We start from the raw sequence: 18010 nt of genomic DNA on the forward strand, positions 1-18010 counted from the left end.
GAGACATGTGCTGATGGCCACAGATGAACCTTGGTGAGGGTCCCACTGTGGGGCCATGGGTGCCAGTCACCCCTTCGGAGGCTCTCTGAAGGCATCTGGGGGATTGGACTAAGATGATCTTTCAAAGTCCCTTTCAATCCCTAACATTCTGTGACCTGTGACCTGTGCAGAAGGAAGAGCATGCGGTGGGGAAATGGGGGTCTGGAGAATTTGCTTGTTTGGATCACCCAAATGCCGATCTGGGACGGCCACCTGCAAGCTGGCCTCCTGCTGCCCAGCCTCACCATGAGGCTGCCCTGCTTCCACCTGACTTAAGCTTTTTGTTGTAATGCCCAAGGTCAGCCTTTGAAGGCATGGCAGGCAGGTGGCCCTGAGTGGTCCCTTAGGCAGCAATTGAGGGGAGGTGACACCACACCACTGTCCTGATGGTCCTTGGCTTCTGTGATGGAGCATCCCTGGAGCAGCCACACAGGCTCTAGGGTGGGTGCTATGTCAGAGCATACAAGGCCACCCCACAACAGCAGACAGTTAAAACCTCATCATAACCACACTGGTAACATCATTTATTTTCACTGTGGTGTTACTTTCCTTGAGTGACATGGGCTAGGAGCCTGCAGGAAGTGTGCCAGGCAGGGCCTGTGTCTGGTATTCCCATGTAAGACAGAGCTTTCTGATCTCCGTCTGTCTGTGTCAGGGCCAGCAAAGAGCAGGTTATACGCTGCTGAGCTTTCCCTGGAGAAAACTGCAGCCTGGGACACTCACTGCACCCCACTGCTGGTGGACTGGCAAGGAGCAAAATCCAATCAGAACCACAGCAGGGCCTTGGTGGGCAGCACAGGGCTGGAAAATACAATATCTTGCCCCTAAGATGACCATAGCCAACAGCGAAACCTGCCCCAAGAGCAGAGCAGCAGCTGGGCAGCTGTTATCGTGGGCCATGCAACCTCCTCCGTGCACAAATGAAAAGTCTCCTGTCTATTCCCAGCTTGCCCTGCTCCAAAATCCACAGTGACTAATCCCCTATCAGCAAAACCATTCCCAGGCGTCCACCACTTCCCTTCCACCTCCGACAGCACACTGGGCACTGCTGGGTGCGGGAGAGGAAGAGCAGCCCCACGGGCACCGGTGCCAGAAGTCACCCATGGCCCGGGGCCGGCCTCATTCATCGGCTCTGGTCACGGCAGGGACACGTCCTCTGCTCCTCACCACATCTCACTGGAGGCTGCAGTGCTGGTGCGAGCCTCCTGCCTGCCCATGCTAGGAGCCGGTCAGCAGGACTGCACAAGGAGGCAGGTCCCAGCCCTCTCTTGTACACTCCCAAGGACAGCTAAAATTGGGAGGTCGAATTAGCGGGCAGTATCCCCCATGAAGCTACTGCAAATGCTCTACACTCAAATCATGACTTTAGTAGGTAAAATGTATAAACCCAGAAGTGACTCCTACGTAATTCTTGTCTGAATGAATTGTATTTTTGCCATGTCCTTCATGGGTTAGCAGAGTGCTGAGAAACCATTTTGTTTTATTAAAACATCCTTATCTTCCTATTCTTCCCCTACATTCTGCTTGGTGATGGTTTTTCTGTCTCTCTGCTCATGTGTCAGCAGCACTGACCATGAGCTCTTTGTGGCTTACAAAATCCTACCTTATATTTTGCTTGCCCCACTTGCATACATCTTGCTGGCTTTACTAAGGCTGCAGCTCTGTTTTCTAAAGATCCTTCCTTGACTTAAATAACTCATCTGAAACTTGCCATTTTACCCTCTGCATTTTATTGTCTGAAAATTTCCATACTGCATGGAGGAGAAAGAGGCTGTGTAGGGAACTGTTACAGGCACTCTATTGACTAGATCATTTTTATTTTTTTAACTTTAGTATTAGCATTTTCAGTACATCAGTTCATTAAAACTCATAAGTACTTGGTGAAATTTAATAACAATTACAGCAGTATGTAAACACAGAAACATACAGATGAAGGACATAACACCCTCTCTGTCTTTCTACTGTAGGGAGCTCAGGAAGTCTCTCTTCATTACTTTCAGCTGAACAGCACCCCGAACCTGCAGACCAGCTCATGCCTGACATCTGTCCTCTTCAGAACTGAAATAAGACATACACAAATAAAGCAGTTGTAGCCAAAACCCGGAGCCCTGTCATTTCTGTCTTTTAGAGGAATTAGAGACTGGAAGGCTTTTAGCGCATTTTGGCTGTTCCTTCCATGACGTCTCTTCTCAAAATGTGAATGATACGCAACCCTTAGCAGGTGCATTCCTAACTCTGTCATCAGAGGGCACAGGAGACACAAGAAGCGGAAGACAACCTGCAGGTCTCCAAAGCACAGGGCACACCTAAGACATGTCACCTGATGAAGAGAGGCTGAAGAGTATTGTCCTTAAATGCCTCCATGGGAAGCTTTGCTGTCCGCTCATCCAAAAACCTGGCACAGCACATTTCAACTACAGCGCAGGAATCTGCATAAGTGTGTTTGTAAGCTCAGGAATGTGTCATGTGTTTCCTTCCCTTATCCAGCAGGTCACTTAGATGCACAGGAAAATGGACATGGGACTCACTCTTGACCAGTCTCCAGTGTCTGGTTTTTGTCACAGTGTTATATTTGGGTACTTACTATTTTTTTTAATTATTTTTAATGAACCAAGCCAGTTTCTTTTCGGCTACTGAATTAGGATTTGGTATTTTGCCACAAGGCCTTGCAAAAATGGCCCATTAGATTTTTGCTTTCTGCCTTTGAGGAAGTCCTTAAATGGCTGTTTCAAAATTTTTCCTTAAAAAGCAAATAAAATTTCTGCCCAGTTGCCTTATTGTGCACGTGTTCGTACAAGCTTGTTGACTTTTGTTCCAACTCACATCCTGCAACCCAGCCTGTAATTACAGGACTCTCTGCCTGTGCAGGTGGTGCAGTTATGACCAGAAAACAATGCAGCTGTGTTTCAACACCGAAATGAGAAGGGGGAAAAGAAAGCTCTGACTTTTAGGAGGTGCTGGGATGCAGCAGGAGAATTGGAGCCTGGCTGTGTAGATGGGGAGGAAAACTGAGTGGAGTGGTGAATTGCTCGGAGTGACCCGCTGCGAACCTGTGCCCGGCTTTCTAGCCCCGCAGGTGGGAGGCTCGCTGCTGCTTCCAGCTCTGCTGCTGGGCTGAAGAAAGCCACCAGGGCTGGCTGCAGATGCTGACCTGCTCTGCCATCTCCTCTTTTCCAGGAGCTCTCCCAGCAGCACGTGAGCGCCCAGCGCAGCCTTTCCTCCTGCTTGCTGGCACTTAGCTGCCTTGCTGCTAGTGGAGAGGGAGGTGATGGGGCTGCCAGTGACAAGTGACAAAGGAGGCCAGGCTCGTGACCAGGAGCTGCAGTGTCACAATGGCTTTGCTCCTTCCCATGCCTCTCCCTGTTCTTTGCACTCTGTCACTCAGCCACCACTCACGCCACTCCCCTCGCCTGTTTGCCTCCTATCTGCAGCATGCAGCAGGGCCAGGCGCTGCAGGACGGGATCTCCTCTGCTTCTATTTCTGCCCATGAGGATGAGCGCTTTGCACTCACATGCAGAGAGATGCAAATGGGCTGGTGTTGAAGTGGGGACAGACAGAGAACAGCTGGTGCATGTCCCTGCTGCTGCCTTGCTGTGTGAGTCTAGCACCATGCTGCTGACTGTGGTGGTCTCAAAAATTTGGGTGGTGCTGGGTGTGCTCAGGTTGTGCCTGCACTGCTTCCGCAGCCCTTGGAGAAGGAGAAGCCCAAACCCAGCGCAGTGCTGGCTGGGTCAGCAGGTGATGCTGATGCAGCTTCACCACCTGCAAGAGGGAAGAGGGAAGGAGAAGAGAATCGCCCTCCCGCTGTGCCTGGAAAGCAGCATGGCCACTCGGCCGCTCCGCTGGGTGCTGGCTGCAGGCACGTCCCTTGCACTCAGCCTGTGCTGGCTGCACTGCATCAGGGAAGTCCTCCCCCCGGCACAGCCCCGTGCTCTGATAAAGAGTTAAGACACTCTCAGAGGCGGTTCTGTGAGAACATTTCTCAGAGGGCAGTGCACTTTTATTCGAAATAATTTTCCATTCCATTTATATCTATATAATAGGAGGTGGCGCTGGGGTCCGAGTTTTCCATAGCCCCAGACCTCATTTCCCTAGCTGGGCTTGACCCCTGCTCAGCTTCCCCAAGAATAACAGAGAAAAGTTCAATGGAAGAGAAAGAGCTGTGGGTCTGAGCTCCTACTGCTTCCTCATGATTTGTTAACAGAGCAAACAGAATATATACATAGAATAGAATATATACGCATGCAGGAAAAGGCCTGGGAAGAGATGTACCCAGAAAGCGACTGCAAAGCAAGCACAACTGAGGAAATCATGGTGCTTGCTGCAGCTTCGTCTTGATCCTGTAGCACTACACTGCTTGATACTTGGATATTGGAGAAATTATGGTTTGATACTTTGACAATGGAGAAATTATAATTTCTGTTCAAAATGTTTTGATTTTAAAAACTAGTTTTCATTAAAGCATTTTGTTGAAATACAACATTTGAAAGAATTTTGTTTCTTGGCTTGGTGAATGAAGCAGGGGAGTACAATTTTGGACAAAATACGTTTTTATGAAGCAAGAACCAGAGGTGGTGTCGGAAGCCAGTTTCAGACACTAAGCATGTTTCAGAGGCAGGGTTTGGATGGCCTCACAGTGACCTGGCCCTCGGTGCAGGCTTTCAGGGACAGTCCCCACCACAGGGGCTGTCACCCTGAGAGTGCTGATGCACAGGGTTCCAGTGTGGGGCTTGCGCTTGTGCAGCATGGTTTCTGCTCTCACCCAGCTACCTCCTGCCATGCAGAGCCACCGCTTCTGGCACCTCAACTTTAAGTGTGCTGGCTTCTGACAGGCTCTGACCCCTCACTCCAGAGTCATGTCTCCTGGATCCTTCTGAGGACCTGACGGGGTGCACGGCCGGCTGCATCAGAGGAGCTCCTTGCCAACCTCTTGAGAAAGGCAGCACCTCATGAAAACCCCAGCTATTTTTTCTGCAGTGTAGTGAACAGCTTTAGTCATGAACGAGCGTGCCTAGTCTGCACCCCTGAAAAGACCGGAGGTGATTTCCAGCTACACTGAGCAGTGCAGCCTGTGCCCTTTTAGGAACATGCTGCCCTCCTGCCCTGCCCTTCCCACACGGCTTCCTCAGTGCCACAGGACTGCAAACAGTAGCACCAGGTCACGGGGACTGGTGTGGGACCAAAAGGTCCTTCCCTCAAAAGCTACTTGGGCAGACACATGCCATGCATGGGGAACTTTTCCTGAATTCAGAGAGCTACAGGAGTTCAAACCACTGGCAATTTGGGTCAGTCGCACTTGGCTCTTTGGTCACCCACCAGATGAGAACTGCATCCCACCTCCCCATGTCAGCCAGGTTCCCTCCCCATCCCCCCCAGCTGGGGTCTCCATCAAATGCAGGCCCTTCACTCAACTCATGCATTAATCATTTGTCATTGTTCGCTTCTGCAACTGCCTACTGCTCTGTTCAACACACAGCCAGTGCTATGTCATGGTTATTGCCCTAATCAGATACCAAAAGTGCCAACCAAGTACAGAAAGCTGCAGCAGTGACAATGGCCGAGTTTAGGAGGCATTGAAACAGAGTGAGAGAAAAAGAAACTGTAAGGTATGTGTATAAGGAACAAGCAGGAAGAAGTGGGAAAAGAGAAAAAGCCAACAGCTGCCTACATGCGATGCTTTACAGCTCCGTGTGATGGGGAGGACTCTGCTGTCCCCATTCTTCTGGTTAAAAGAGAAAGAAAACATTAATACTGAGAATCAAAGTATAGAGACCTGAGAGTTTCTCAAAACTGCTGGGTCCACAAGAGTTTCCATCATTAATATACTTGTTGGGATATGCCTGAAAGGGAAACACCTGGAAAAGTAGAGGGCATGCCTACACCACAGTCAGATGACAAAGAGGGGATGCACCTAAGCCCTCATTTAATTGTCCCAGGCCCCAATAACGGGAGGTAGGGCCAGGCCCTGCACACGTTGCTTGGCACAGCTGCTGTAGGCAATGCAGCTTTGCCAGAGGCAGGGCTGACAGAGGCCAGCTGAACCACCTGTACCAAACCTTAGACAGCAACTCCCAAGTGCCCTTTTAGGAACCTGCTGCCCTCTTGCCCAGCAAAGCCAGATGAGTGACAATCAGTTCTGACAAGGCTTCAGTATTGCTTCACATCCAGTTTTTCACTCGCAGCCTCAAAGGACCCCGCAACATAGAACTGCTCCATTAAAGCTGTACCAGAAATTGCTGAACACATAAATCCCTCACCAAGCTGGTAAGAGGATTTAACGTGATACTTTCAGACCTGCCTACCTTCCCTCGACTCTGCAGCAAGATACATGGTGGTGGTACTCAAAGGTATGATAGCCACTATGTGATGTCAGAAGACAAAATTAATACTTTGAAGCAGTTATAATCCACAACGAAAAAAAAAATCCTGCAGTCCCACTGTCTTATCTTGAAAATGTCTCCAATTTGCTCCTCTCCAGGCTGTGTGCTCTTCTTCCCTACAACTCCTGCAGCTCTGTTTCTGCTTACTGCTCAGGCACAAAAAGTGCAGTGAATACAGAGCAGAGTGACACCCAGACAAATGATCCTGCACTACTGAAATGAGACTTTGGAGATGTTTGTACATACGAGTTTACATCTGGTTTCTGCTTTACCCCCTGATATAGGAAGCTCAGCAGTATAGCCACATAACCACACAGTGATTAGCATGGAGCCAGCTACAGCAGCTTAAGCAGTTTCCACCGCGGGCTCCCTGAAGGCACAGCAGGTTACAACCAGATTACTGGGTTTGGGGTACAGAAAGGTGTTACGCATTTCAGAGTTTTCAGTAACTACACAAAAGTGCAGTTTTAGATTCACAAAGTGGAAGAGAAAAAAAAATGTTCTTGAGTGCAAAGGGATTCTTTTCAGATGCTGGGACTTGTAAGAGTCAGTGCCTATCTTAAGGCTCGTGTTGCCCGTAACCCCTGACATCTCTAGCTTTTCTTTGGGCAATGTGATGCTGGATTGACTCACAGATGGGACACGGGCTTTTTCCATTTTCTGCTGGTTCACTGAAAGACAGCCAAGCCATCCAGGGACACCTGAAAGTGTCCCGAACCATACTTGCTACCCAGAGACAGGGTGCCCACGTCCAAAGCTCTGTGAGCAGCTCCACAGCCAACGCTGGGGAAGAGCAAATTGGATGTCACATTCCTGCATCACCCCAAATCGCAGAGAGGGCAACAGCGGCAGGAAGGGAGAAGTATCCAGACCCCACCCCAGATGCAGCTTCTCCCTTTTCTAGATCAGTACAACTCCCCCAAACCCCAAAGCCATGCTGCATGGTGAAGAACACCCCACAGTGCTGCTCTCAGGAGGGAGCCACACACATCGGTCCTTTTCGTGCTATGGTCATCAAGTTGGCAGCAAAGTAACAAGCACTTCTCTAAACTTCCTAAATGTCAAGAAAATATTTACAGGCCCCACTTCTGCAAAGCATGCACGCCAGCCCAAAGGGCACACATGCACACTTCACTGGGTGCTGCCTGGCATGCTTTTCACAATGATTTTTATTAAACATTTGTGGTTTTCCTGCTGAAAAACCCAGCAAAAGATTAATGCCAAAAAGTGACTCCTCTGGGGCTGAAACTGTCAGGGAGCCAGGACACAGGGAAGTAAAGAGCCTTCATGTCCATTCCTTCCCCAACTTATTTTAGTGCCAGCTAAGCAAGAGCCAGCCTGGCCAGACCTGCAGCATGTCTGTGGGGGGAATCTGTGTTGACACTGACCCCGCTTTCCATGCTCTGCAGAGACAGAGCAGACCTTAGGCCCACACACACGAATGTTTCACCAGCAAGTCAATTCATATAAAAATATTTCCCACGTATGCATTTTTTTTCTTTAAAATGGGATTGCTATGGTCTCTCATTTTCTCTAGGCTGTAATCATAACTTTGCAATGCTCCACAGCTGTGGAGATCCTGTGCTGGGCATTGCGGTGGGCTGAGCATGCAGCTCTGTTCCTGGTAGGCTTCCAGCAGAGCTGGAGCAATGCCATGATGTGCCCAGGACAGTTGGCAGGCAGGTTGGTGCCAGGACGAGCCACGTTCCCCAGGCCCAGTGTGTGCTGCAGTGAGCTCCTCCACCAGCCCTTGCTGCCGGTGGCACTGCGAGGAGCTGAGTGTTGTGCCCTGCTCGGGCAGCCCTGGGGCTGCAAGTGTTGCCCCCACCTGCTTGTAGGAGGGCAGTGCTTTACCACAGCATGATTTGTAATTTATTTCCAGATTCAACTAAAACACTTAAATGAAGGTTTTCTAATGAGCTGTTTAAATAGTAATTAGAGGCCAGCACTGAAGAGGGAGATAAGTCTTGTGGGTATCTCGTCCTGCAAGAAAGGACCTGATAAGAATGAACTGAATGATTTTTCTTCTGGGATCAATTCCAAAGAGCAATTATCCCCTTGATACCATGCTGCTTAAACAGGAACAGATTGCAGAAACACTTGACAGTGGCTGGCGATGAATGGACCATTTTCCCAGTGTTTGACAAGGGAAGGCTGAAGGCTTTCTGCCAGTACCTGAGATAGGAGATGACCCAAATAGTACTGATATCACATTTTGTTTACATAAAATAATAATTTTTTTTTTTTTTTAAAGCTTTGCATAGATGAAAGTATCATCAGCAAGACAAGCTTTCCTGACTGAGATGATCCCATCTCAATTATTCGAAGTTTTTTTTTTTTATTTTATATTTTTAAATTTCAGGTGCTGGGCTTCAGTGACTTGATAATGCTGACCAATAACCTGTGTGCACGTTTTTCACTGCTCTGAGAAAGATGCCTCATAGTTTGCTAAAAGTGGCTCTCCCCGTAATTGCATCAAAGCTGCTCCAGCTGAACAGATGAGCCGAGCTGTGACAATTGTGCAGGACAATATGACTCACAGACTTGGCTAAAAACTTACCAGTTATCCTCTGATGTTGTCTGAGAGTTAAGTAAGCTTGAACATTTTAATAGGCTTATTTCTCACCACGCTACTGCCTCAGGTGATCCTTTGTGTTGCAACACAAAATACCGTATCATGGGATTATTAGAAAAAAGAAAGGACCGTGCTCAAATCATCATTTTCTGTCACACTCTGCCAGTGCCAATATCTGGAAGGGACTCTACGGCAAATGGTGCAAATAGCAACAGATCTATGGCAAATGGTGGAAACAGCAAAAATCCAGGAGGGCTTTTTTTAGGGTTGGAGTATTACTATCTGCAGTGCAGCATAACTGCACATAAGTGGTAAATGGAGTCAAATCCAGTTGGAGGCCGGTTACTAGTGGTGTTCCCCTGGGCTTGGTGCTGGGGCCGGTCCTCTTTAATATCTTCATCGATGATCTGGACGAGGGCATTGAGTGCACCCTCAGTAAGTTTGCAGATGACACCAAGTTAGGTGCTTGTGTTGACCTGCTCGAGGGTAGGAAGGCTCTGCAGGAGGATCTGGATAGGCTGCACCTGGGGTTGTTCAGAAGAGAAAAGGGGGCTCAGGGGCGACCTTATTGCCCTCTACAGATACCTTAAAGGAGGCTGTAGCGAGGTGGGGGTTGGTTTGTTCTCCCACGTGCCTGGTGACAGGACGAGGGGGAACAGGCTAAAGTTGCGCCAGGGGAGTTTTAGGTTAGATGTTAGGAAGAACTTTACTGAAAGGGTTGTTAGACACTGGAACAGGCTGCCCAGGGAGGTGGTGGAGTCACCATCCCTGGAAGTCTTCAAAAGACGTTTAGATGTAGAGCTTAGGGATATGGTTTAGTGGGGACTGTTAGTGTTAGGTCAGAGGTTGGAGTCGATGACCTTGAGGTCTCTTCCAACCTAGAAATTCTGTGGTTCTGTGATTCTGTGATAACTGGGAAATATAATTGTAGAGCAGGACACAGACAACAAAACCCTGCTGTTTACATGCACGTAAGGAGCACATGCAAGGGTGCAACCACATGTTTACAAGCATGTGACCTGTTTTTTGGGGGATTCAGAGCCTCCTTCTCATTTCTAGCATGGTTTCACTCCTGGCATGTCACACCTTTGCTCCTGTGCCACCCTTGTGTCTCAGCTCTAGGTCTCTCCTCCCTCCTATGTGCACACTGCACCCAGCAAGAGTTGTGGAAGCCTCTCTCAGCCAGCCCCACACCTAAGCTTACCATGCCAGGCTCTTTTAGGTCTTCTCTTGTGAGGCGGCATCATCATGTCCCTGACCTGCCTTCAGATTTCTCCACAGCTCTCATCTGACTTCATCTGCGGGGCCAGGAACCAGGAGGAACTATTACTGCAAGGAACAACCCCCTCACCGAGCTGTGCAAAGCAGAGCTCAGGCCTGCTGGGCCAGTGGCCTGCTCTGCATGCCAACCAGCCACTGCAGCTCAGGGCCCAGGTTCATGGCAGGGCTGTGAGCGTCTTAGCTGCCTGCAGCTGAGAGGGGACCCCTCAGAGGTCCCGGCCCTGCACCCCCTTCTCAGTGCCTGCTCACACCCTTGGGCTAGTCCTGGCCCAGCCTCAGATCTCATGGGAGCCATTTGGCTTGCAAAGGTGGAAATAACCCCCCCACGTCCACCCCCCCCCCCAATTTTTTTTGTGTCAACATTTGCTTTCTGCCACAGCCATGCAATGAAGTGGCTTCTTCTTCCTATTTGGCAGCCTCAGCAGCTGCTCGAGCTCATCAGAGCTCCCCATGGAGAGCTGGGTGGAGCAGGACCACCTTTTGGCAGCAGTGACGTGTTAAAATTAGCCAGGTCATCCCATGAAATCACATCCTGTGAGAAGGCAATAAGAACAGGCATGAAAGAGTGAGTCCTCCCCAGGCTTCAAGACCAAACAAGTTCAGGACACTGGGGGATGCAGACGGCACAAGTCACAACATCCCACACCAAAAGCAGGATCTCTCTATTCTCTGTGTTCAGAGATCCTCTTCGATCTCTGTATTTGGTTTCTACAGTCTGTGACAGACTCCAAATCTAACCATGCATCACACAAAATCATGCAGTGCTTCTACCGTTACTGTCTGATCTTCTCCAGAGCACGTCCCGCTCCTCCATGCACACCTTCTTCTGTGTCACTCCTGTGAGATCAGAGGACTCAGAGGGCTCCGTGTGACAGCGCTGCCCTTCCAGCAGCTTTGATAAGCGCTCTGTCCCCTCGCAGCCTTCCTCTGCTCCCTTTTCAGTGACTCAGTGGCTTGCTAACACACTGAGGCCCTTTCACAACGTTAGGTTTGTGAGATTCTAGGTGAATGTCAGCTCCTCATGTGCAGCAGAAACCCAGGCTATGCATCCCTCTGAACATCACTCCGCTATTTTTTTCTTATCCTGAAGGGCATCCAGTTCACTGTGCACAATTTTCCCTAGCTCCTTTGTTTTGATAATGATTCCCAATTACGGGTAATTACTAAATTTCATTAGCAATTTCTATGTTTTGTGCCAAGGCCATTAAGAAAAATATGAAACAACATCATTTCCAAGGCTGACTTTTGAGAAATCCATCTAGCACAGTCCTTGTAGCCCAGCACCTTGCTGCTCCTTTACTGAAGACTAGACAATTTGGATATATCCTGTCTTCTTTGTCAAGAAGATCAGGTTTTTTATCTACCCTGGCATCATTTACTTTCAGAAAATCCGTATCTCATCTTATCCATGTTCTTAATTATTCTCTATTTTAATGTTTATTCTAAGGGTTTGCATACTAATAGATTCAGACTAATAGCCGCCTACGTGCCAAGAACACATTCTCCCTACCCCGATAAATAGACCTCTATTTGCTGTTCTCCAGCCAAACCATCCAACACCTGTGGTTTGACAGATTTATTACAAAAACTTCTTCCATGACTTCAGCTTTGTGCCAGTCCTTTCTGATTTCTAGTGCAGAAGCTAACTGGTCCTACCTGCTTGCATGCTCAAGAATCCTTGACTGCTGCTTCCCTTTCAGTTGTGGCATTTCCCATCCCCATACACAGCATGAGTCATCCTGCATCTGCCCCCTCAGCCAGCATCTCCATTGCTACCAAAAAAACAGGGCAAAGAGTTCATTTTATTTCCAGACTATACTTAGATTATCTTTAATATCTGTCCCATCCTCAGTGCATACCAGCCTCACTTTTTCTTTCCTGCTTCCCTTTCCATTTATATGGCTGGAAAGTTTCCAATAGTTGCGCAACCCGTCTTTTGCCATTTCCTTTAATAACCTTGACAAGGTTGCCTTCAGCCTTACTTTCAGACTTGTTTGCTTTTCTATCCAAGTTAAAATCTCTTCCTAGTACTGGTCTTTCCTCCATTGCCTGTGGACTCCCTGATCTACTTCAACAGCATCCCTTCCTCCTACCCACCAACTCCATAACCCAATTCCTGCTCCCACAGATTCTCAAGTCCCTACCTTACCACCACGGGAAACCAACAGGGCTTTCTGTCAGCAGGGGGGATCTGCTGTTGACTCACAGCCTTCCTGGTTGCAAGGCCATGGGCCATCCTGTTTGTGTTTGGCCAGGGGAGCAGGAGAGGTTAACCCCACTGTGGACCTAGTGGGTGGGTGGTGGTGTCCTGCTGCAGAGAACAATGCTCAGAATGTGCTGGTTGGCAGCACCAAGGGGGTGCTGCCATAGCCCTGCATGCCTTTTGCCCACTGCACTGCAGGGTCCATACCAGAAATTAGACGAGTAATTTGAGCAGGTGCCTGCATCCACTCCAGATGGCCTAGTGTGCCCCCAGGGACCAGGTGAGATTCTTGCAATCAAGCAAAAGTTGATAATGACAGCTTTTCGGTCTCTCCTTTCAGATACTCCCCAAAGCCATGAAGGGCTCTGCTGAGCTGCGCAGCACAGAGTGCCTTTGGTGCAAACCCACAAATATCCACAAAATTGGAGGAAAGATGTAGGTGGGAGGAGGAAAACCCGAGGAACGTGACCTGGGAAACATCTCTGCATTAGTGTGCCTTGCTGGAGGAAGAGTGCCCTGGTCACCACGAAGACCTGCTGTGCAGCAGCAGCACTGCCAGAGGGTCCTGCCCACATGCCTGGCTCACAGATGCCAGAGACAACCAGGAGCAGAACTCCAAACCTGTAGTTCTGCATCAAGTCGCTCCTCTGGAGCACCTTTGCAAATGCTCTGCCTGGAACAGGTCTCCCCTGCAGCAGGAAGAGAGATGGGATCCTGTGAGTCAGCTGCGTGCTCTGGCTACAGTCTGCTTCTGCACCAGGGCTCAGGGCATTGCTACCTTAGAAGGTTTGTACTGAGAGGAGCAAAGTGCTTTAAAATAGGACGAGAAACATTGCAGCTCTTGGAATGGCTCCAGTCTTGGCTGGGAAGTTGAGACATGCCTTGGAGGGGATGGGAGTCCCCTTGGAAGATAATCAGAGATTTCGCGTCTCTCCTACTTCCTTCTATTTACAAAGTTAGTGAAGCCAGAAAGCTGGTTCTCCACCCCCACCCCACATATGACAGCCTCCCTGCTCATGGCAGGACTGGGGTGCACCCCGATGTGAGGTGCTCTGAGATAAAGAGGCTCCTGATGGCCCCTTGTGATTGACAGCCACTGGGGAAGGGGGTGTCAAGCTGCGGGAGAGTTTCCAAACCCCCACTGCAGCCAAGAGCAGGGCAGTGAGAGACAGTGCTGGAAGGACTTCACTTCCTAAGGGCTCGTCCTCATCAGCAGGCACGTGTCCCAAGGGCTTCCCAGACACTGGGGCAATGCCAGCCCTCACCACACCAGGAAGGAGCACTCTGCCCATCTCCTGCTCACAAAGGAACAGCTCCAACAGCGGTTTCCCCTACACATAACTCCTGTTTGCTCCCCTCTTGCCTCGCAGCCTCACACCAGCCTCTTGCTGGGCTACAGAAACTGGCTGCCACGGACTTTCTGGGCACAGATTGTTGGCCAGACCAGTGGGGATTGGGCTGGAAGGGCTCATCCAGAGCAGCCAGTGAGTGTCCCTTCATCACTGACCATCTCAGTTCACACAGGCAGGGCTAGCAGGTAGGGCCCCTCGCCGCTCCTCCGCAGTGGTCTTTCCCATCCGTACTTGTAACCTGATCGCGAAGAGCCTGGCCGTGGTATCTACCAGGCAGAAAACCATGGCCTCTGCATCTCTTGTGGCCTCTCCAGCCACAGTCACTGATGTGGCTACTCAGATGGAGGGCTCAGGGAAACACACCACCGTTCAGGTCTTGGGCTGCAGGGTGTGCCCGAGCCTCCTGTAGGTATCCGACAGCAGCAGCGAGGGGTATGCCTGTGGGAGGTGTGCCCAGGTAGAAGAGCTGCTCAGCCAGGTAGCGGAGCTTCGGGAGGAGGTGAGCAGGTTCAGGAGCATCAGGGAGTCAGAGAGGGGAATTGACTGGTGGAGGTGTGCTCTACCCTCTCTGAGACAGACTCACGAGCCTGCCACAGCACAAGTGTCTCCTGCCATGAGGACGACAAAAGTTCCCTCATCCTGCCAGGCAATAAGAAGGGACCTAGGCCACGGGGGGGAATGGAGGCAGGTTCCTGTTCGGGGTCGTAGGCAAGCCCTGTCCCTGCCCACCTCACCTTCCTGTGTACTCTTATATAACAGGTATAAAGCTCTAGATTATGACAGTCAAAACAACGATATAGAGAAAAGCCCAGTTGGAGAGGGTGCCTAAGGCAAGGCAACCTACCCCCCACATTGCTACATCATCTGTCAAGAAAGAAAGAAGGGGGACTCCCTTCTGAAAGGGACAGAGGGCCTGATACGCCGACTGGACCCAAATGACAGGGAAGTCTGTTGCCTCCCCGGGGCTTGGGTGAGAGACTTCGCTAAGAAAGTCAAACGCCTGGTACGGCCCACCACTACCCGCTACGGGTCTTTCAGGCTGGTAATGACGAGGTGGCATTGAGAAGTCCGAGAGCGATCAAAAGGGACTTTAGGGCTTTGGAGCGACTACTTAAAGGATCAGGGGCACATGTTGTGTTTGCCTCTGTCCTGATAGGGGGGGATCAATGCTGACAAGCAGACTCATCACATTAACAGGTGGTTCTGGGACTGGTGCAACCAGCAGAACTTTGGGTTCTTCAATCATGGGAAGGTCTACGTGACACCAGGCCTGCTGGTACCAGATGGGATGCACCTCTCTCAGACAAGGGTAAGGATTTTGGCACAGGAGTTGGCAGGGCTGATAGACAGGGCTTTATACTAGAGTCGAAGGGGGAAGGGGATAAAACCAGGCACGCCGGTGATGAGCTAAGGGATGATGCCCTAGAATCAGGTGTGTGCCAGTGAGGTCCTTTGGTTGGCTCCTCAAGATGCTGCGTGGAGGGAGGTGTATTTGAAGTGCTTCTACACAAATGCATGCAGTATGAGGAATAAAATGGATGAGTTAGAAGTCTTGTCCCAGTCCCACAGCTACGACACCATGGGCATAAGCGAAACCTGGTGGGATAAGTCCTGTGGCTGCTGTGCTGCAATAGATGGTTACAGGCTCTTCAGGAGGGACAGGCAGGGTAGGTGAGGTGGTGGGGCGGCGATGTACCTGAAGCGTGGGCTGGACTGTGTGGAACTTCAAGTTGGCGATGTCAAAGTTGAGAGCCTTTGGTAAAGATTAAGGGATGAACAAATAAAGGGGATGTCACAGTGGGAGTCTATTACAGACCACCCGGCCAGGACGACAATGCTGATGAATTGTTCTTTGCAGATGCCTCGAGATCAACTCCCCTTGTCCATATGGGGAATTTCAACTTGCCGGACATCAACTGGGATCACCACACTGCTGACATGAAGGGAACCTCAGCTCCTGCTTCAAATACCCAGCAGAACAGATGGCTGGGCACTTGCTAGTGATGCTCCTCAGCAGCTGTGCTTTGTCAGGGCTCCCCCTGCCCCAGTGCCCATAAACAGAGGCACAAATGGTGTGAAAGGAGCAAGAAGCTTAAAGTACTGCAGGTTCCCCCAGCACTGCCACAGGACGGTCCAGCTCTACTTACTGCTCCTGTCAAGAAACATTTTCCAGACAAGAGACTAGTACAGGACTGATGTCCAGGGACAGAATTTACTGTGGGTCAGGAGTCCAAGCACATAGACTGAAACAGGTGTTGACACTCATTTTCCCACCAAAGGCAGTGCAATGTCCTCTCTCCGCCCAGCGATCCAGGCATATGCTCTCCCGGTCTTGCATTGCTCCCCTACAGCGTGCTCCCGCGTCCCTCTCCAGCTCCCAGCGGGACCCACGGAGCCGCACCTCACCACGGTGTGAGCAAGGATTCAGACATGCAAATCCTAAGGCAAGCGTGTGCGTGTTGCAACAAGGAGGAAACTGTTCGGCACAGGAACTTGGCTCTTCTTAGGAACAGATTCAGGGAACAAGCTCATGAAAAAGTCTCGAAATATTTTGTTTTGATCCGTGAGCCTGGCAAGACCTCCTGTGAACATGCACTTGGTTTGGACTACATGGGCCAAGGAGGAAGAAGCAGGAGTGGTAGGAAGCTAGAGACAGGCTCAAGTGAGGCCCAGGCTTGGGGCAGAGCAGGCTGCGGGAAAACCAGAGGGTATGGCCCTTCCTCAAAAGCTGTGCCATCTCAGGAGGAAATCCTAAAGGAATAACCACTCACCAATATGCAAAGCACAATGGAGACATAATCCCAGACAGCCAAATGGGAGCAAAAACATTGTGAAGAAGGGCCTGTATTTGCCTCTGAAACACAAGGCTGCTGAGCCAGGCAGACACATGAAAGGGACGCTGCTGCCTCAGCCCCGTCTAACTCTGGCTGCCTCTTGTTCATCTTGAGTTGTGTTGGGGTCAGACTGGTTCCTTCAAACACTTCAGCCGTGATGCAAAACTGAAAGGAAACCCTCAGATACACAGCACTGAGGATCTGTTGAAGAAGTAGAGCCTTTCACTCTTAAGTAAATACAGAAGTCTTGATATCAAATATCTCTTACCATTAGTGGCTCTCGGTTGAGCAAAGGGTCCTTAAACAATCCCAAAGGCTGGGTAAAGAACTGCAGATCAACAACACAAGCTGCCTGGACATAACAGAGCAGGGTGAGAAGAACCACAGAATTGTTTCATTTTCCAGGATTGGATCTGGGTGATGTCCCACATCCCCACAGAAGGTAATGAACATGCTGTTCTGTGCTGGTAGTGTGTACACTACTGCTCCCTCACACAACATCAGTCTTGAGGTAGAACTCTCAACTGTATGGTTATTTTTCAAGGGAAAAGAGGAATTTGTATGGCAGCCAAAAACACATGCCAATAGCAAAGCCCAAATCTTCAAGTCTGTTCATGAGCTTGACTTGGCCTGTCTGGACTTCTGCAGGACAGCAACAATGAGCTCGTCCCTTCTCTGAATGGTACTCAGCTCAGCAGCTAGCACATCACTGTGTGGGACGAGGGTTTTCAAGTGGTGTGGGTGGCTTATGAGCCAGGGTATCTATGTGACACTAATGGCTGGTGTGATGGCCTGGTTGTTCAAAAACCTTATGGCTGGCAGAAACAGCAATGACATGAAAGAAAAGGGAAAATGGAAGGTTGGACTCGCCTTCCAGGGAAAATCCAGGAAAGTCCATGGATATAAAAAGCAGAGAAGAGCTGAGACAGTGGGAACGTGACATCAGCCAACTGCCCTTCTGCACTGAGACATGAAATTCAAATGAGGCCCCAGTGGGAATCTAAGGCAAATTCACCGCCAGGATAAAGGCTGCTGTTTGCATGGCCGGCAGCAACTACATTGCAAAACAGTGAAGTCATTATCGGTTTCCATTCACAGCTATAGAGAGGCTTCAGAACAAGTCTGTGACGTGGAAAACGCTGTGACTGGGATCCCAGTACCCTCCAGTCTGGTGCATTTTGTGATTATTGACCTTGCAGTGGAAAGCTCAGGCTGAGGAAACAGCCCCCTTTTTATTTCATGCCTCCATGAGAAACTAAGGATATTTCTGTTGAATTAGACTGAGTGAGTGCTTTCCTTCTCTGCATAGACTGGAGCGGAGTTCAGATCCTGAACCTCAGCTATA

At 49.9% G+C, this 18010-nt stretch overlaps 1 protein-coding gene across 29 annotated transcripts in view; it reads right to left on the bottom strand.

Moving 5' to 3' along the window:
- Window positions 1-18010, bottom strand: part of EXD3 (exonuclease 3'-5' domain containing 3) — a 296432-nt gene that overhangs the window by 69234 nt on the left and 209188 nt on the right. Inside the window, exon 21 of one of the 29 annotated variants that reach the window (XM_068657240.1) lies at window positions 1854-2097. The exons of the other annotated variants lie outside the window; for them this stretch is intronic. Within the exon in view, the coding sequence (XP_068513341.1) occupies window positions 2092-2097 (6 nt within the window). The 3' untranslated portion in view covers window positions 1854-2091. Of the gene's footprint in view, window positions 1-1853; window positions 2098-18010 lie in introns of those variants that run through there. 29 annotated transcript variants of the gene reach the window in all.

This window comes from Anas acuta, chromosome 20 (genome assembly GCF_963932015.1).
Source record: "Anas acuta chromosome 20, bAnaAcu1.1, whole genome shotgun sequence".
In the NCBI taxonomy this organism is placed as follows: domain Eukaryota; kingdom Metazoa; phylum Chordata; class Aves; order Anseriformes; family Anatidae; genus Anas; species Anas acuta.